The 21,322-nt window shown below is 44.2% G+C and overlaps 1 protein-coding gene across 5 annotated transcripts in view; it reads right to left on the bottom strand.

Moving 5' to 3' along the window:
• The window catches only part of LOC119441296 (autophagy-related protein 16-1), a 445,594-nt gene that overhangs the window by 394,334 nt on the left and 29,938 nt on the right, over positions 1 to 21,322 (bottom strand). For all 5 annotated transcript variants that reach the window (XR_007465397.1, XM_049661133.1, XM_049661132.1 and 2 more), the window contains exons 4-5: positions 18,865 to 18,938; positions 5,331 to 5,421 (exon numbers count right to left, since the gene is read on the bottom strand). Coding sequence is in view for 4 of the 5 variants with exons in the window: in XM_049661133.1 (XP_049517090.1) it covers positions 5,331 to 5,421; positions 18,865 to 18,938 (165 nt within the window). In the remaining variant the exon portion in view is untranslated. The remainder of the gene's footprint in view (positions 1 to 5,330; positions 5,422 to 18,864; positions 18,939 to 21,322) is intronic.

Raw genomic sequence — 21,322 nt, 5'->3', positions numbered from 1 at the left:
ATCGAATTTTCGTTGCACTTAAATATTATTATTATAAGTGGGTTCGAGTAGAAAAAATAAGAGTTCTTGGCAACTGTTAAATTATTTGAAGAAATCCAATTGAAAAACATAACAAATTTATTTTGGACCTTTTGGCCGGGAACCAGCGTTTATCAAGAATAGTTTAACATACGTAATGACAGCTGTTTCAAGCATGTCGGCGAGCATATTAGTGCAACATTTGGCAAAAACTAGTTTGCAACGAAAGGATGAGGGTGTATGGTACAACACAGAGGTAAAAGTCAAAAGAAATTGCGACGATACATACCGTATTTACTCGCGTAATGAACGCACTCGCATAATGAACCCACCCCCAACTTTAGTCGTCAAAATTGAGATTTTTTTCTCCCGCGTAGTAAACTAACCCTGAACTTTCTGCCGTAAAGTAGGAGAGACACAGTACAATTCGGTGTCCGATATGGCGTCTGGAGGGTGCAATTGTATCAGACGCTGTATCGGACGCCGAATCGTTCCGTGTATCTCCTACTTTTATTGCGATAGCAATCATATGGACACTCCAGGCGAATTCTTGCCGTCGGTGCCGACGATCGTGGCTTTTTCTCCTGCGTTCGAGGGAGGAAACGCGTCATATTTCGTCGCACACATGGCGCCGGTGGGAGGCGAGAGAGGCAGGCGACGCAGCAACTGCACATTGCGCGCGCCCTATCTTGAAAGCGATCTGCTTCGGGGGCTGAGACTAGGTGCAACGACGGCTTATACCTTTTTGCGCGCTCCGTTATTGCCGCTATACACTCCGTCATACACTTTACAAAGGTCACTTCGCTCGCTATTGCTGCGCTTACTCACGCCAGAGTTTCGACAGTGCGTGTCCGCGGTCATAGAGTGTGATTGGCTCATGTTTGCCTGTGCGCGCTGGCACCATGCTGGTTAAATTACTTTGCAAGTTTATACGGCCCATAAAAATACTATTCTTACTTTGTATAGCTGTCTACGCGTTTTCTGTCACAATCGATGATTCGCCTTTCAGGCGAAACTGCGACTATTTTAGAGTTGGCTGCGGGAAAAAAAATTGCTCAAAATTTCACCCCGCATAATAAATGCACCCCCCATCTTTGCGCATATTTTTCAGGAAAAAAAGTGCGTTCATTATGCGAGTAAATACGGTAGTACGGGTATAGTGTGTGTGCTTGGGTGTGTCCAAAGTATAGACCGTTTTTTCATAGGCACCGCCATATTGCGCAGGTAGTGGCGCGATCTATGGGCAGTTGGCATGCTGGCTTGGGTGAGTGCTCCGTGTTGTATGCCAGCTATATGTGTGCGGCAGTTTCTCGTGGTTGTTTTCACGCTTGTGCGATCTGTTTAGTATGAAATAACATCATCTAAGTGAAAACTGTTTCTGTGAGATGTACTGATGTGGCTTAAGTCCGCATGGCCGGAGTTTCTTCTGGCGTTGAGGAAGACAGAGCGCCCAACGCGATGTGTGCACACATGTTACTTTACGTCTAAAATCAGCCTCGAAGAGGGGTTGTGTATTTCTGAAAATTTGTTTCCCAAATGTGACCTTGCTGCAGCATTATCACTGTAGTTCTGAGCTGTGATTTAGCAGCAATAAGTAGTTACAAAACATATGATGATCCTAACAGCGTGAGTACCATTCGGATATGAAATAAGTTGTGCTGTTTACTTTGACAAGCGTTACAACTGGTATCTTCAGATACATTGTGCGACTACCTCATTTGTTGGAAGAGGTAGTTCTCGCCCACGAATAAAATACGACTTGATTAGTAATAACAGCATACTGTACGGCGTTGATCACACTTGTCGAGTGGTCAAGAGACTGGCTGTTGCTGAGGCCACATGCGGCGTGCCGCCGAAAGCGCCATCTCATTTCTATAGAACAAACTGCTCTGCGAAAAGGGTCAATACAGCGGATGGTAGAAGCAAATGACATGACCACGCGAGGTCTTATTGCGGCGTTAGATACATTTTTTTTATTATTATTTTTTTCTCAGGAGAGAAGAGGATGAAAACAATTTTTTTTTTGGTCTTGTTCGTCTCGTCCTCTATGACGCACTCACCTGATTTAGGGAAACTGTGCCCCACAAATAGCCATCGGATTCTTTTTATGCGATCCCCTTTGGATATTAATGCTTTACATGGCAAAAAAGCAATGCTGAAGCCCAAAGCTTATATATCATGCTGGTTTACCAACCACAGCTGTGTTGAGCAACACCGTCAGCCTCATACAGGAGGCTAACGTAGACATAGAATAGCGATTTTAAGTCTACTAGACTTTAAATGCACGAGAAAGATGCTGGTGGTTGATGCAAATGGTTTATAACAGTCAATGTTTAAATGTTTTGGGATTGCATTGGGTTGGCCATACACGAGCACTCTTATGTTTTAGTTCACACACCAAGCGATGAGATAGTGAGAATTCATGCTGGCAATTCACAGACACTAGTTCTTTGTCGAGTGAAAACCAATACTGCCAAAATAGTTCACAACACATGCACACACCGAGGCTGGTAATGCCCGTCACATGTTTGCACAGCCAAGAGAAATTTACGCATAGTGTAGTCACTGCTGCGACAAAAGGCTACACAGTGGTTCTTCGACAACCTCGTATGAACTCACATCGCGTAAGTTTCAAAGAGACTGAACCAAAACATCACCAAATCATTTTGCAGCACACGACGGCAACACCCTCAAGCAGCGTCGCACCGGCTCGCATAAGCTAGAGAGGAGGAAAGGCTGCCCTTTCCTCCTCGCTCGATGAAAAGATCTATAGTAATTCAATTGAAGGTGTACAGGTTTTTAAGACGCACACACGTTATCTCCCCACACTTACCATAAACACATATTCACAAAATTTTAAAAATAATAAAACTTTAAAATGCGTTTTATAGACTAGTTTAATAATGTAGTGGTTATCATCTCCCCACACGTTGACATAGAGGGTATACACACATACCCTAAACCATGGGTTCTCAAAGTGGGTTCCGTAGGCCCCTGCTCGGGGTTCCGCGAGTCATTGATAAATTTTCCGTGGTCCTGCGCTAACCAAGTGGCTAAAACGGCGAAAATGAGGTGCGCTCGATCTACAGAACCTCCGTTACTCACGCCCGAGTGTCAAAAAGCAATGACGCGTGCGTCAATGATGCGTGCGTCGGCCGCCTGCCTTCTGAACCGCAAGGTTGCCGTCCATGATCGCGTCGATAGCGGCCGCGGTTTCGTCCGCAGCGGTTGCGGCAAGCAGTAGTTTTGCTTTGACTCAGTGCAGAGCTGTCGAAGATTAAGAGCCCTGGCTACATCGCGATGGGCGGACAATTTGTTGGCGAGCAGCTGACTGGCGAAAAAATAATCGGGATGTACGCGCGAGGCCTTCGCCGCTGCTAGCGCAAATCAGTCATGAGATGACGAGAATTGCAGCTTCCGCACTGGTCTTGTGCTAAATAAATATAAACAGAATTTGCTGATTCATTGAGTAAATAAAAGCGTGTTGATGTAGTAAAGCATTTGTTTATTGTTTTCTTGATACCCTCGATAATTCGACATTTGGTTAATTAGGACATTTTAATCTCGGGGGGGGGGGGGGGGGGGGGGGGGCGGTTCCTTGGCGCATCATGGAGCTTATCAGGGTTCCCTGGAACGAACATGCTTGAGAATCCCTGCCCTAAACACATATTCACATCACTTCAAATAGATTTTTTCCGAATGTTTTTCTTACATTAGTTTGTTATATATATATATATATTTTATATGTTAGGCTAAACAAGGGGGCCTGAATTTCCTTTGCGATGCAGCAAGCAACACCACTTGCACGTAGGCCTAGCACCACCACGTGCATGTACAACTATAATTTTTTTTTCCAAATATCGCATTTCCGGACTCTTGTGACTGCATTATTGTGTGTCTTTCCTGTACGTCTGTGAGCAGTTGTCCGGCTGATGATGGTAACGACGTTTAAAACTTTTTTCTTTGTAGAAGCAGTGCTTTGTCACTTTTATTCTGCACACTCCCTGAGTTACCTACTGAAACTAGTTGAGCCAGTTGCGCAATGTGGGACTAACACACTGCAGCATTCTCTCTGTACAATCCTAGGAGACTGGGACTTCGGAAATGCGTGCATCTTGAAAACCGGTACACCTGTGATTGTATTACAATACTTCGGACATGCCCTAGCACATGCCCTATGGCCATCCTGTTTATCGTCACTATTTTTTTTGGTTGTTACCTTTGTATTGTACTGTGCACTCTCATCTTTGCGTTGGAACATAGTTTTTGAGCGATGTTGCACCAAGACTATAGCTTAAATGCATAAAAAAGCTGTCGTTACGCACAGAGCATGCTGGGCTAAAATTACAATTTTTGACAGAAATATGCACATTTTCTAATTTTCCTTGTGTACTGTGCACTCTCATTTTTGCGTTGGAACATAGCTTTTGAGCGATGTTGCAACAAGACTATAGCTTAAATGCATAAAAAAGCTGTCGTTACGCACAGAGGATGCTGGGCTAAAATTACAATTTTTGACAGAAATATGCACATTTTCTAATTTTCCTTGTGGATTTCTAAGCCCATAAAGAAGGTGCCATTCAAGCTTGGCTATTATCTTTGCGATAGAAAAGAAAAAAGTAAGCTTTTCTAAGCAGGAGTTGCATATGTTTTGGCATGTTTTGAGATCTCTGAATCGATCTTTCTCAATTTGCCCCGTTCGGGCAATTCACACTTTTAGGAAAACTATTGTTTCGAAACTGCAAAGGCAGAAACTGTTTGCGAAATTGTTTCTAGGCTGAAAATGAGTGACAAACAAGAATATGGACATCTTGAGTTTCTAAATCGTTTCTATTGAGAGAAAAGTATAGATTTTTGGGTCACAGTAAAAACAATAAAGGAAAGAACTAAGTTTTCAAGTAAGCAGACACATCTTCTAGCTGACGATGAAAATAAAAGGTAGAGGAAACATTAGTCGCCATCACAAACATCATGCTGTGACACTGTGGCACATTTCTACAAGGTCAAGCACACTGTGTACTGCGATTCAACATGTTTAATGCTGAATAAATGTTCTGCTTTCTCTGCATGGCTGATCGATGCGCTTGTCACTCCAGTGTGTCGATCGTCATAATGTGATATTGATCTGTGGTCACTCAGAACGCTCGGCTATCGCTTCGACATCGTCATAATGTGCCATTTTGTCCTGCTGGCTATGTTAAAAGCTTTGCATTTCCACAACAGTGCGTGAAACGTGTGTACTTTTTGGTGCATGCACACAGACAGACAAGCAAACTGGCTGGGTGTGGCCGTCATGCTATGGAAGTGCGCACCTGATTGGCATCCTTCATGTCCTGCAGCTCCTTCAAGGTAGTGTTCAGGCTCTGCTTCAATGTGCCCAACTCTGCCTCATACTCCTGGATCCTGCACACTGCATAATGCTCTTACGCCAGCAATAACTTAACCTCAGATGCATGAACAGCAGGGTCCCACCCTGAAACGCTCAACAACATTTGGCCAAGACCTGTTGGGCTAGTTTGTTGTGCTTAACTTAGAAAGTGCAATGGACACATAGCACGAAGAAAAACCAACGATAGAGTGTGCGCTGTCATTGTCTTTTTTGGCAGATCATGTTTAGCGCTGTTTCTACATTAAGCATTTGGCCAGGCACATGTGGTTGTTGATCAATAATGCAATGAAGAAATATACAGAGAACTTGACTTTGTGATGTGTAAAGAAAAAAGAGTACATTGTGCTTACAATTTGATGGCTTGGCTGGCAACCATACCTCTAGAATAAAATGGTTGACACATACTTCTCGAGTCAGCACTGTTAAAAGGTATTTCGTCTGCTCAGATACTGCTTAGTGAATTGGTCAAGAAGGTCTTGAAAATGGCTTAGGGCTGGTTTGTTCCACAGTTCCAACACATGGCAATCATACCTAATACTTCAACTTATTTCACACAAAATTAAGTACGATGCAGGTAATTAAACAATGAAAACAAAACCAAACTCGTGTTCAAGCAAAAATGGCAGCCTCACGCATAAATCACTGAGTGATTTAAGTTAATTTATATGCCCAAATGAGAAAAGCAATTAGGAAGAAACAAAAAAGATTCACTTTGGTAGTTTATAATGAGGAAGTGAACTTCCCACATATAAAATGTATATCACTGCACGAGAGCCACCCCGGGGGTCACGAAAATGAAAACCATCGCACTAAGTCATGTGTGGTGGCCGTCGTTGGATGGCGACATCCTAGCCACGGTAGAAGAGCGCTGCGTTTGCCAACAACAACAGCGGCCATCCAGATCAGTGCCTGTGATGCCGTAGCCGTTCCCAGACAAGGCCTGGTCAAGAATTCACATGGACCTTATAGGAACTCCTATTTTTTTATTGCAATTGATGCCTTCTTCAAATTGATAGAAGTGTTTCCCATTTCATCGCCCTCAGTGGAATGTACAATTGCATGCAAGTGAGTCATGTTTGTGAATCAGGACCTCCCACATAAGGTGGTATCAGACAATGGCCCCGCGTTCCCGAGTGAAGCGTACGAGATATTCTTGAACAAGGATGGCGTGAAGCCCTATCATCCTGCCCCCAATGGTGCTGAGGAAAGGGCTGTTCAAAAAATGAAAGCAAAGCTACAGCATGTTGGCCCAGGGGACCTGCGAGCATAAACTGCACGAATACAGTTAGCGTATAAGTCTATGCCTCATGAGGTCACCGGGTGTTGCCCATCGGAGCTGTTGATGGGACAGAGGCTCAGGATTGCATTGGACCTTCTGCAGCCGGACCTAAGAAAAACAGTCCTCCAGAAACAACTCGCTCAGAAGAGGGACTATGATCAATGAGCCAAACCAAGGTTGCCAGCACAACCAGGAGAGAGGGTGTTTACCAGGAATTTTCGCACAGGTCCCAGCTGGATGCCCGCTATAGTCACCAGGCAACACAATTCCCAGATGGAGCTACAGTTGGATGATGGGCGACAATAGACCCGGCATCTGGATCATGTAAGGCCATAGTCAATACCCAACAGGCACAACCGCTATGGTTCCGGCACTGCCACTGAATGCCCGGAGCCGTCAGGGACTGGAAACACAGCTGACAGTGTTCTTCCCGAAGTGGCACCAAGGTTTCCGGACCAAGTACTTCCATCCAGTGAGCCCTCCCAACTGGAGGCCAGTGACACCATCAGATCACCGCACACAGAGTAATCCTCGCCTCCTCCCACACACCTTCGCTTCATCGAAGCACTAGGAAACTCCGTCCTGTGCTTCGGTTTTCTCCATACATAAACGGAGGAAAGACTTACTGAAGCATCCACCAAGATAAACTAAATATAAAGGAAAAGCGGAATGCAGCAATAATGAAACATAGAGCACTGTGGGGTCACAATATGTATGAGGTGGTGGAATCTGGAAAGGAGTAATGGCGCCAGTGCTAATATTCACGAATGCCATTCTATGCTTAAAATCGGATATCTTGTCGGGGTTGGAAGGAAAGAAGGAAAGAGTGGAGAAGGAAAGGCAAGGAGGTTAACCAGTTTAGCACAACCGGTTTGCTACCCTACACATGGGAGCGGGATGGGGGAGAATGAAAGATGGGGAGGAGAGAGAGCACACAGCACAGCTCACACATCGTCAGTCACAGTCCGTCTCTCTTGCGTGGTACGTGCGTGCCATCATTGTCACAGCCGCTTGTCCAAGCTTGTTTCTTTCAAAAACCTAAGTAGTCCCTTTGTCGCCTTCAGCTGCGATGTCTTCTGTCGACGACATGTGAGAATCGTTTCAACTGACATTGGACTATTGTCAAGGTGCGCTAGAACGGACGCCAGGGACCGTCTCTGAACATTATATTCAGGACAGTCGCATAGAATGTGTTCTAGCGCCTCCTCGCAATGACAGGCATTGCAAAGAGCGTTGTTGGCCATTCCAATGAGAAATGAATAAGATTTCGTGAATGCCACCCCTAGCCATAAGCGATAAAGCAGAGTGGCCTCTCTTCGGCGGAGGCCAGTTGGCATATAGAGATGCATCAAAGAGGGCAAGTGGCATTGACGATTGCTCCAGTTGGCCGGTTGGCTCTGGCAGTCCATGGTAAAATCACAAATGAGGCAATGCAAGGTGACATGGGTTGGGACTCTTTTGAAGTCAGAGAAGCACAGACCAAAATTTGTTTTGAAGAAAGACTCGGGAACATGGATGAAAAAAATGGGTGGCTAAAGTTGTCGGGATATGGGGGCTGAGCCAACGCCCTCCTGCCTCGGCGCAGCGAGCCCCACGGTTGGCGCATGCCTGCGCATCAACCGCGGTCCGGTACAAGCTTGAGGAAACAATAGACGACAACCACGTGTACACTCGGAAAGCATTTACTACGACAGCAACTAACACTTCGAGCAGGCCAGCTAGCTATAGTTGACATCGCTGAGGGTTCCCTCAAAGAGAATAATACACTAGGTAAAGAAGGATTTCCGACTTACCAACTGGGAAATACGGGCGGCCGCGGCATTTGCCGCAGCAAGAACGTGGTTGACTAACCACGTGCGGGAATACGGGAGCGGCGGCGGAGACTTCCGCCATCGCCGCTTGCTAAGGACCAAAGAGACTCGGGCGATGTCAGCGGGATCTCACGTGACCCACCCGGTGGCGCTGACAGCGCTTGCGATTCCCGTGCACGGCCCCGTGGAAGGAAAGTTTCCCCTCTTCCAACTCTCCCTGGCGCACATGCCTCTGATGCGACGTTCGCTGCGCGTGTGGCGGTCAAGGGACCCAAGGATTCGCACAAAGTGCACACAAGTATCTGTACCTGAAAAGCGTGGCCACCGAATAGAGGAAGAAGTCAAGAAAGTTGAAAACCAAGTACAGGATAATTCAAACTGTAAATAGACAAGCAGGAGTCATCAGAAAGAAAGTAAGAGAAATAGAGACAGTGAATTGGATGCAAAGAATGTAAGCAGAAAGGACAATGGATATTTAGAAGAACGAGAAGAAAGAAATTAGAAGGGAAATCTGCACGATAACACAAAGGGCAGTGCCTTGCTATTTGAGGCTCGAGCCGGTTGCCTAAGGACCAAAACATACCAGAGCAAATATTCGGAACTAGATGAGGCATGTGTACGCTGTGGCAAAGATCCGGAGACCACTCAACGCATCCTAATGAAATCTGAAGAGATTCACCCAGTGAGAACAGTAGGTAACATACACCTTCCAAAGTGCTTGGATTTAAAGTGGATGGAAGCATCAACCGGTCAGCAGTCGAGGTAAGCAAGACACATTTAGAGTATTGGTGAAAAAAAAGCAGGGAAGAGATTGATACGACCTGATTTGATCTCTTATAGTCATAGGCAGCGATACAAGGTAGATATTGAGGTAAAAAAAAAAAAAGATTATTGAAATGTTAACAAAAACGCTCGATAAAAAAACAAACACGCATAGCATATCTGATTAATACCCGTGTCACACGGGCACGTTTGGAAGGCCTTCCAGTCGATGGCCTTCAAAATGCCACAACTCTATCGATTTAAAGAAGTGGCGGTGCTACACGGCACTCTTGAAAGGCCGTTGAGTGGTTCAGGCATTTCTCGAAAAAATTGCGTGGCGCTGCAGATCTTTAGTGTCGTTTTCATGTCACGAAAAGTTAAATATTATGAAATCCACTCAAAAGCACAGAAATGTATTTAATTAAATTGTAAAGTCGAGAAAACTTAAGTCGAGAAATCGCGTTTCTCGACTTAACTTCTTATATCAAATAATCAAAGGCCATTTCAAGATTAATATTGACGGACTAATATCCTTTTCCTCAGGTTACACTACAAGACAACAGTCATAATCTTACAATCACCCCTTTTCGTCAGCGTAATAACTGCTTTAAATATTCATTTTTTCCAAGAACAGTCACGGAATGGAATCGGCTTACTAACGATCAAGTACTACAGAAATCTCTGACCTCATTCACCAGCAACCTCAGTGTCCATTAACATTTATTTTCTGATGTATTCATTCCCTGCCGCCCATATAGTTGCTCACTTCTTATTGTTATTGCCTTTATGCCACTTACATTTTGTAATAATATAATCACTCAATATTTATGTGTTCCTGAATAATTAAGATATGCCATGAACCTTGCTGTACCCCTATGTTGCACTGCCATCATTGAACTTTTTTTGTTGTCTTCAATGCTGATCCATTTTGTTTGTTTACTAATCATTTGCGGCCTTTGTTGTTTCTGGCTTTGTTTGTAAATATTTGATCCGTGCTTGTATCTGTACGCCTACCCTGCGAAAATCCCTCCCTGGGATTGCAGTATCAATAAATAAATAAATAAAAATTATAGATTGTTATATATATGTTTAGTTTTTAAGTTATTGAGTAGCGAAACTGTGGCACGATGAACACAAGCCTGTCGCTGTTGTCAAGAGTATGTGCAGTTCACACATTTCAAGTGGCAAAAACACTGTATTAAATAAGTAATAACATTCGTACATACTATTTTTGAGAGCATTTGGCTTGATTTTTTCTTTCTATTCGCGAGTACGAGCATACTGTAAACGAGAGGGCCTGTTGGCGCTGTTTCCGCTTCCGTTGCTCAAAGGCCATCGGGGTTTCGATAGAGTTGTAGGGTGCTGCGTTGACTCGATAGACTATTGATTCGGTGGCCTTCGAAACTGCCCGTGTAGCAGCTCGAACTTGACCTTTGAGTCAACAGACTATCGGTTGGAAGGCCTTCCAAACACCCGTGTGACACGGGTATAAATCAAGCAGGCTAGGTGGCTCTTCTTGTTACCACCCTGTTTCAAAGGGGATGCCATTAAATAATCATCATCATCAAACACATACAATAAAAGGTAGAGCGCATCACCTGTGTGGTCTCTGTGCCTATGACCCTCACAGTGGTTACTTGTCTTCCTTACCGCGCCCCCATGACCGCTGGCCCGGTAACAAGCACTAGTGGCGTTAATTTTTGGGTGTCTTGAAGGGCGAGCCCACATATAACAAACTACTGATACAACGACCATTTTTTGTAGAACTATCGAGTTTGTTTAATGCGGGTTCGACTGTAGAGCAATAGGCTGATAAACACCAATCGTATATCCTGCAGTCTTAAAAAAAGTTCACACCCTTTGGGGCTCATCTTTTCCTACACCAATCGTCATCTGTCTTGTGCACCTTTCCAATCTTTAACGCTGTGCACCAGATACCTCCCGGCCATGAAAGACATGTGCATCATCAGTGTTACATAGCATTCTCTACTGCATGGGTTCTCAAAGTGGGTTCCGCGGAATGCTGGAGTTCTGTAGGCCCCTGCTCGGGGTTCCGCGAGCCACTGATAAATTTTCCGTGGTTCCGCACTCGCCAAGTGGCTAAAGCGGCGAACACGAGGTGCGCTCGATCCATAGAACCTCCATTACCTATGCCCGAGTGTCAAAAAGCACATCACAGTGCATAACGGCAACTCGCAAACTGCTCAATAAATCCACAAGCAGCTTGTAGACACCAAATCTCCGAAAACGGGCAGCGCACCTAAGCCTGCCAATTGAATCTCGGTGGCCGTAACTTAGTACCCACCACGCGCATTTCTCCCGTTTGTAAATAGGGAAGTGCCGATAGCGTGCGCACTGACGTATACGTCAGAGGAATAAAAAAATTAATGAGCGGAGCACCGCAAATGCGCGTCGCAAAATAGCAAAAACGGCGCTAGCGTCTAAAAACGAAGCGGCGCAGTCCTTATCGCCATATTCCTCAGCGGCAATCGTACGCGATACCACAGTGCCTAGAAGTATATTCTAGGCACTGTAGCGATACGTGACTGACAGCAATGCCGGAACGCAAAGCCTCTATTCTTGCGTTAATCGCCGCGCGTAACACCGCATTGGCGGCTAGCCGCGTGCCTTCTTAAGTGCGTAGTCGCCACCTATGATCGCGTCGATAGCCACCACAGTTTCATCCGCAGCTGGTTGCGGCAAACAGTAGTTTCGTTTTGACTCGGTGCACGCGTCGGCTGCGTGCTTTCACAACTGCGCAGTCGCCACCCATGGTCGATAGCGACCGTGGTTTCGTGCGCACTTGTTGCAGCAAACGGTAGTTTCGTTTTGGCTTGGTGCGTGCGTCGGCCACCGGCCTTCTGAACTACAAGGTCGTCGTCCATGATCGCGTCGATAACGGCCACGGTTTCGTCTGCAGCACTTGCGGCAAGCAGTAGTTTCGCTAGTGTAAAGCTGTCGAAGAGGAAGAGCACCAGCTACATCGTGATGGACGGACAATTTGTTGGCGACTAGCTCACTATAGCGAAAAAATAATCGGGATGTGCGCGCGGTGGTGAAAAAGCGTCTCAGATGAAGAGGCGCGCTGCGGCTGTGCTGCGAAGGATGTCGCGAGGCCTTCGCCGCTGCTAGCTCTAATCAGTCATGAGATGACGAGAATTTCAGCTTCCACACTGCTCTTGTGCAAAATAGAAACAAGATTTGCTGATTAATTCCGTAAATAAAAGCGTGTTGATGTAGCACGCATTAATTTATTGTTTTCTTGGTACCCTCAGTAATTCGACATTCGGTTAATTAGGAAACTTTAATTCAGTTAAGTCGAGGAGGGGGGGTTCCTTGGCGCTTCATGGAGTTTAGCAGGGTTCACTGGAATGAACATGCTTGAGAACCCCTGCTCTACAGGAAAGTAGCAAGCGCAAAGTTTTCAAGAACGGAAATGCAAGAAAGGCAAATGATGATTACTGTAGCGGGACAAGATAAGCCCTAAAGGGTGCAGCCTTTAATGAGTGTGTGGTATCTTTTTGTTTGTCGTTTCCAGGTGTAACAGTGTTTATAAACACCTGTTTATTTTTTAACATTTTGTGTTGTGTGACAAAAAAAAGAAACTCAGAATTATTTCTGGGTGTTATAGTTTCCATATTATTTCATTGCTAGAATGGAAAATTAAATAGATTGCTTCAAAATAAGCCTCTGCTCTCATGTTAACGGTGATCCCTAGCCTTTACAATCAACAACTGATTTAACGGACGGCCCGATTTTCCGGGCATGCCCGATAATTCGGGCTCCTTCACGGCACCGCCACGTACCCAATAGAGTCCATGTATAAGAACGTCTGAAATTTCAGACGGAAAAACCTTTGCTGTCCGATTTTCTGGACTTTTTGCTATGACCGCAGGTCCAAAATGGCACGGCTCGAAGCCACCACCGCTGGCACAGTGCTGGCAGAGTGTTGAATGTGCCGGTAGAGTGCTGCAGGTATCTGACTTCGTGCCCTGAAAAGATCTGTTCTGAAAGATCACTACTTTGTGCCCTGAAAAAATCTGCAAAGACTACTACTTCTTTGTACCCAATGACAGCAAAGATGGATGAGTGTTGACAGCTGCATTAATAATGAAGTATTAATTAAACTATACGATTTACAAGAAATCAAATATTTTCAAAAATTAAAGAAAGCTCAAGGGTACCCCCATATCAGTAGGTGACGACTACTGCAAAGAGACTTTAGCCAAGCGTGAGTTGCTATGGCAGTCTGGAAAAGAAGAAAGGGAGGCGGGACAACACATGCATCTTAGCAACGAAAAGCTGGTCATCAAGACAGACATTTATTTCTGGGACTACAATAAAAACAGCCGAGTTACGCTCAAGCACGACAGGAAAAGATCACACCCCAAGATGAAAGTTGACTGAAGCCATTCGCGACCGGATTCAAGTGACCTTCGCTTAATAAATTTAAATGCCCAAAGTGTTGTGAATAAAATTGGTGACTTAAGATATCTTGGCCAGCTATGAGCCGCACATAACTACTGTAACAGAAACATGGCTGCAACTCGAAATACAGGACAGCAAAATTGCACCACCCGACTAGAACGTATTTAGGAAAAACCGCGATTCGCGAGGAGGAGGAGTGGCAATAATACTCAAGGAAAATCTATAAGCTATCATAAAGGAAGGAATCAAACTAGCAAGGACGTCCTTTAATGTGGAAGTCGTCTACCGACCTCCCAACGCCTCTAACTCATACCTAGCAGACTTGCAGCATTACCTACAGAGCCTTTCAACACAGAGTCGCAAACTAATAATTGCAGGCGGTATTAATCTATTTAATTGGGACACGCTACAAAACAAATAAAAAAATAGAGTAGAGGCCCAACTACTTCTAGATATAACGTTCAATCATGACTTGACACAGATAGGTCATCATAGTACACGTGGAACAGAACATGTAAACTCTACACGGGATCTAGTTTTTCTTGACGGGCAAATTGTCAACTAAAACGTGTCCATAGAACGTGGCTTATCTGACCACAAACTTGTAATGGTAGAGATAAAAATTGACGGTTGCTTCCCACATGAAGGGGAAAGATTCACACAGGTGTGCGACTACAAGGCCAACTATACAAACATAATCGATTACATGTCATTTTGTCATTTTCCTTGGACATGTTCAGAGACAAAGATGACATAAATGAGATGTGGATAAGGTTTAAAGAAATAGTTACACTATGCATCACAAAATTTGTGCTTTTCAAAAGAAAGAAACAAAATAAACACAACACTTGGATGACCAGGAAGATTAAACATCTCAAACGTGCAGGTGACTGCCAGAAGCAGAAAGGAACAAAAACCAATCCAAGATATCAAATTTATCGAAGCTCCTACGGGATAACCTTAGCGAAACAAAAAATACGTATTATGAAGAAACCTTATGACTTTTATGAAATCTTGACCACAACGTTTTTGCCATCACTTGTCCCAGAGTGGAAAGAATTCCAGACTAGCACATTCTCGCGTAGTCAATGATGAGTTGGAGTTGGTTTTCTAATCAGTGTTTAACAATTGTCCTAATAACATTGATTTGCACATGTCTCCTCTTTGCCATTTATCGGCCATGCCCAATATTCAGGTCAATTATTAAGTTATTGTCTCTTTATACCATCTGAACCAGATGGTGTACTGAATAATTTTCTATGGGGATATGCAGAATGGGTCGCCCACTATCTCATCATATTTAAGGCTTCGTTTGAATAGAAATGAGTTCCAGGTGACTGGCTCATGGCAAGAGTTGTGCCGACCCAGAAAATTGGAGACTGAAGTCAAAACTACCGTCCAATTTGACTTGCGTTTGCTGTAAGCTTTTAGAACACATTATACCCAAATCCATGTATACAAATCTTAAGGACACAAGAACACTCTTTCCCAATCAGCATAGCTTTCGACAAAATTTCTACAACCACCCAACTGCGCTTTAAATAAAAGAAGCCAGATTGATGCAATATACCTGGATTTTTCAAAAGCACGTACCAGACAGGCCGAACACAATATGTGAAAGAAAGTGGTTTCAAATCTGATCAACAAGTTACTTCAGGAGTCCTGCAAGGCTCTGTCACAGGTCTAATATTATTTTTAATCAATATAAATTATATTATGTACATGTAACATTAATAAAGCACAACAGTGCGACTTTTTGAAGATGACTGCTTAATTTATAAACTTATAAACAACGCAAATGACCAAAAAGCACTTAATGAAAATCTGACAGTCGTCAGTGTTTGGTGTGCTACTTTGAAAATGAAGATTTGTCTCCATTTTCACCAAAACTTGCTCTACGTGTGACGTACTCATTTACTTGATAGAGGAACAGCACAAAAAAAAAAAAAAAAACACGACAAGAAGACAAGAAGGGAGACACAGGCAGCGCTGGTGTGTGTCTCCCTTTTTGTCTTCTTGTCGTGATTTTTTTTTTTTTTTTCGCTGTTCCCCTATCGAGTATGTACCGACTAGCCCAAGCCTCTACGGTCGTGCTCATTTACAATTATACCATAGGCTCTACCCCTCTCTCTGCTGTTGATGCAATAAAATGTTTAGGTTTTATTATTAATTAATTAGTAACCATATCAAGCAATTTAAGATGGAAGAGACATATTGAAAACATTTGCCCAGCAGCGGAAGAAAAGTTGTGGTACCTACGATGTAAATTGAAGCTTCCTACCAGCCCGGTTAAACTAATAGCATATCTAACATATGTAGGGTCAACTTTGGAATATGCAAACATTATATGGAACCCCTCCAAAATAGGGCTGATCAAAATGCTAGAGAGTGCAGAGGAGGGCTGCTAGATTCATTCTTTCAAAATACTCCTCGACAGAGTCAGTAACAAAAACGTTACGTCTATTAGAACTTCCCAAGTTAGCAGAACATTGACAACTGGCTAGGCTAAAATTCTTCTACTTGTCATAAAATAATGTAAAACATAGATATAACATAATACTAATATTAACACAGCACCGAGGAAGAATTCTCAGAGGAATAAATGAGCATACGTTCGAAATACCTCAACAGCATATCAATGTAGATGCAAATTAAGTTTTTCCAAAAACAACTCGACAATAGAATTCACTGCCATTATCTCTGCTCCGATCTAGCTCTCTAGAAAATTTTAAGGAAGGGCTCAAGGAATTATTTTCGCAGTCTGGCTTACAAAGCTGACATTATTTTCCCATGTTCATGTTGTTTAACTGAAAATTGATGTACTGATTGCTTTACAAAGCTGATATTATTTCTCCATGTTGATGTCGTGTTAACTAAAATTGATGTACTGATTGTATTACTGTAGCACTTGAATTGCTCTTGAATTGTGTAAAACTGACGTACTAATTGCACTGATGTACCATTGAATTAGTGTACTTGTAAATAGAAGTTGAACTGTGTAGTTTATATAGTGCTGTGTGAGTGATTTGCATTAATAATTTGACTGCAACCCACCCCTGTAACGGCCTGTATTATTTCAGTATACTGAAATAAAAAAAGGAGAGCAGTCATCTCACTGATGAAGAAGTGGTAGATGCCTTCGTGGTCCTTTGGCGATGTGCTGTACTCTGCATTGGCTGGCCCCAGTAGTAGCTCATCCCAACCCCAAATCATCATGATGGTGCAAAACTGTTATACTACAGTAAAACCTCGTTAATTCAGATAATTTGGACTCGTCCTCTGGTTCCAGCAGGCGTATGCATTATTCAATGCAATCAAACTCTCGTTAATCGTACTCTTGTTAATCGTTAAGCGGAAATCGTACATGAATGACAGCAATGCCAGAACGCTTCGTGCCTATTTTGGCCCTTATTCTTGCGTTTAGCACCGCGCATCACCTCGTATTGAACGCGTGCTTTCATAATTGCGTAGTCGCCATCCATGATCATGTCGATAGCGGCCGTGGCTTCTCCCGCAGCAGCTGCAGCAAACAGTTTTTTCGTCCTTCTGCTGACTGCGCTACTGTTTTACAAAGGACGAAAAAGGACTCACACGCATATGCGTAAAACAGTAAAACAGTATAGCGCAGTCAACAAAAGGATGCCATACCAACTAGCACCAGTAGAAGCCTTATTGAAGTAATTTCATTCTGACTCGGTACATGCGTCGGCCGCGTGGCTTCACCACCACAAAATCGCCGTTCACAATCATGTCGATAGTGGCCGAGGTTTCCTCCGCAGTAATTGTGGCAAACATCAGTTGTTTCATTAAAAAAAATTATAGAGCTTCACGTGCCAAAACCACTGATCTGATTATGAGGCACGCCGTAGTGGGGGACTCCGGAAAATTTGGACCACCTGGGGTTCTTTAATGTGCACCTAAATCTAAGTACACGAAGTTTTCGCATTTTCCCCCATCGAAGTTGTTTCATTTTGATTTGGTGCAATGCTGTGGAAGATGAAGAGCACCACGGCAACATCGCGATGGACAGACGGTCTGTTGGCGATCGGCTCAACGATGAAAAAAAAGTAGCAGTTTTGCCCGAAAGGTGAAGCATCGATTGCGATAGCGAATTAGTAGACAGCTATACGATGTAGGGATAGTTTTATCGGTCATAAGAAGTTGTAAATATTTGCTTACTAACTAAATAAACAAGCACGGTGTCACGTGCGCACAGGTTAACATGAACATATCTCGCTCGATGACCGCGTTAACTCGTCAAAACACTGGAGTGAGAAAGCGCCGGAGCGGAAGCGAGCACATTGACCTTCTCGCTGGCTCTCGCTTCAACGCTAACTAAACGTCGAAAGCACAGCGCAAAAAGCTACTGGCACTCGGCGCATGCACTTTGTACCCATCGCAGATCACTTTGAAGATGAGGCCCCCACGGGCACACACTTCAGCCACATCGCAGATCGCTTTCAAGTTACGGCGCCCGCACGGCAGCTCCGTGAGCTGCAGCGGCAAGAGCAGAACGCACCACCCCCCACTGTCTCCGTTGCCTTCTCCCCGTGCGTCGCGTGCGAACGAAAACCGCGTGCTTTCGGCCACCTTCCTCTCCTGCCTGCGTGAGATTAAGCTGTGGTTGCCGGCTCACCCTCGCATGCTTTTACTCACACACACAGCATATGACGCGCGGGGTAAGTTTTATCGCCGGTGGACTTTATACCAAACCTCATGGCGACGGCAAAAATGCACTTGGAGGGCCCACATAATTGCTGTTGCAATAAAAACAATCAGGATGTGTGCGCGGTAGCAAAAAGCGTGTCACAAATGAATGCGCGAGGCTTCGATTGACGCTGCAGGATCCAATGAGTCGCGAGATGAGAATTGCAGCTTCTGCACTGTTTTTGTGCAAAATAGCAACAGGATTTGTTCATTCATTCACTTCATAAAAGCGTGTTGATGTAGTAAGCATTTGCTTGTTTTCTGGATAGCCTGAGTAATTCGAGATTCGGTTAATTCGGACATTTTTGTTCGGTCCCGTGAAATACCAATTAACGAAGTTTTATTGTAATAAAGAAATTTCTGCTTCCCCATCAACTTGTCATAGCAAGCATTTATCATTATTAATTTTGCTATAAGAGTAAAACAAATGATGCTGTAAACAACCGATTGCTTAAAAAAGAAAAACTTGCCTTGTCTCCTTCTGGTGAAGTTGCCGGTCTTTTTCTTCCAAGCTGTTCTTGGCGTCAATTAACTGCTGCGAGTGCTGTTGAGCCGAAGAAAAAATAAACCAACTCGTTAGACCACCTTGTTACATGAACAGCAGTCAAGTCTCTGCACAGTGACCTGTATTCTAGCAACTTTGCTGCTGCTTCGCATTCACTGAAATTCTGCAACACCACTGCCCTTGGCGTCATTGTTTGTTGGGAATTCCAGTTGCCAAAGGGCACCAGAACCCGTCCAGGCTTCTACAATGGCAACATGCACACACGATAATTTCTCTCTTTCCACACAAAGTCAGCAGGCAAAGATTACAAGTGTTTGCTTGAATGATGCAGATGAAAAATCTGAGTGGTATATATTCTACATTTATTGCTACATGTATAAATCTGTAAGGCCACTACACGAGCCAGTGGCCCTATGTAGTGATGTGTCCAGACCCTTTGCATGCTGACAGCTCAGAACAAATATGCTAAAAAATGTAGGCTCATTCCATGGCACACCCATGCGCTGTTTGCATTGTCTTTTGTGCTACTTGCATTGCAGCCTGGTCTGCTTAAGAAGATTACAGCAATGTATTGTCACAAGTGTGCAGAGACTCTGATTGTGTACAAGAGAAAACAGCATGTGGAAGTAGCACAGAGGAAAACGCAAAAAGTTGCATCAGTGATGCACTAGCTTGAAAATCTGCTTGTAAACACTAAAAGAGCACCACAGCCTATTTCTACTAGCAGAAAAAGATGCGAAAATTATGACGGAAACAACCAATTGTCTTTTCCTGTCCACCCGTCATTGTTCTCGCGTCTTTCCTCGCCGCAAGAAATTATGAACCAACTAGCCGAGCAACAAGTAGCCCATTTCTAAAGTGCAGGCATTGACGAGCCAGATGACTCACTCGAGAGGCACACACAATAATTGACAAACTCCCAAGGGTTGAGCGTGCTGGGGCTGAAGTAGCCATGTACCAGTTATGGACGAAATAACAAGATTGCAGAGGTGCCTATAAAGTGCCATATGTGCAAAGCTGCACTTGAACACAGATGAGTACAAAAGCAGGGTCAAGTAGGAAATCCGACCTAATGACAAAACTACTGGCACTTGCGAGTATATAGTTCCTTTGTGTTTTCAGTGCACTCCCTGCCTCTCCAGAAGCAACTTGCGCAAAAGAGAATATTGCATACCTTTTGTGCTAGTAAGTCTGCTCGTGGAGCTCATTGTCTCAGTGCTACATTGTTTCAGTGCTCTGTATAGTCAGAGCAGCAATGGCAAAACAATGTGGCAGGTTTGTCTGCACTTTTACAGACAAAGAGATTTATGAACTGTTACTGAATTCTGAACCAGAAGAAAGCGACGACGAAAAACAAGTTTCTACTGACATGGAATGCTTGCAAAACCGACGCACGAAAAAAAAAAATAGGTGACCAGGGCTGAGGATCAGAAGAGCAGCCACGGTCGGCATGGCACATCCGTATGCCTGGTTTTGACAGATAAAGAAATTTATCAACGGCTCACAAATATGGAGATGGCAATGACCCAGCTTCAATGTCGCACCAAATGTCCACTGAACCAATATGTGCAAGGAAAAGGCGGCAGGGGCTGAGGAGAAGTTGGGGAAAAAGAATACGGCAGTCAAAGGGCTAAAAGAACATCACCATCATGTCTGGCGTACATATCACCTTTCACTGAACTGAGTTTTGAGGTATCTGCATACATTAAGAAATTATTTTATCTTATACAACATGACCACCTCTTTGTAGGTGTCCATGAATCAATGGACTCTTTCGGCGAACACGAGGCTATGTTTTTGGGAAGGACAAGTGTTTTTATTGACAGTGCGCATGCGCGCAAGCTTGACGTACAGCTTCAAAAAGCAGACGTGTTTTCCCAATAAACGCAGTTGTAAGTTCAGCGTCGTATGTGTCGCCCTCTTCTGTGTGTCCTGTGTCGGTAGCAATGTTTTTTAAGTAACAAATAAGGGAATTTATTTGCCGGACGTTTCGGAGCGGCTCCTCCTTCGGGGGGGGGGTATTCTTTGGTGGTGGCCGGTGTGCAGCTTTTAAAAGGTCCATCGTAAGACAGGAGGTAGGGGGAGAGAGCGGAAGGTGGGGAGACACTTGACAGGGCACCTGTTCTTGACAGACGGAAAAAGTGAAAGGTTGGGGTGCCTGCAGCGTTGCTGGTCGGCTGGGATGACCGATGCTGGGGGTGCTTTACCCGCTGAAATGCCATTGAAAGGGGGCGGGGGGGGAGAGTTTTGTTGTTGGTGACCTAGAGCGGGGAGTCTTCTTTTTGTCGTGTCTCTAAGGCCATGGACATACACACAGGGGAGGGTGCCCTTGATGCGGTTTATATTGCCCGCCGTATTCCGAATGTGCGATGACTCCAGTAGCAGCCTTTTCGTGAGTTTGTCTCAGTTTGAAGGATTTGGGT

The sequence above is a fragment of the Dermacentor silvarum genome, chromosome 2, assembly GCF_013339745.2.
Source record: "Dermacentor silvarum isolate Dsil-2018 chromosome 2, BIME_Dsil_1.4, whole genome shotgun sequence".
NCBI lineage: Eukaryota > Metazoa > Arthropoda > Arachnida > Ixodida > Ixodidae > Dermacentor > Dermacentor silvarum.
This window is presented reverse-complemented; position numbering and strand designations above follow the sequence as displayed.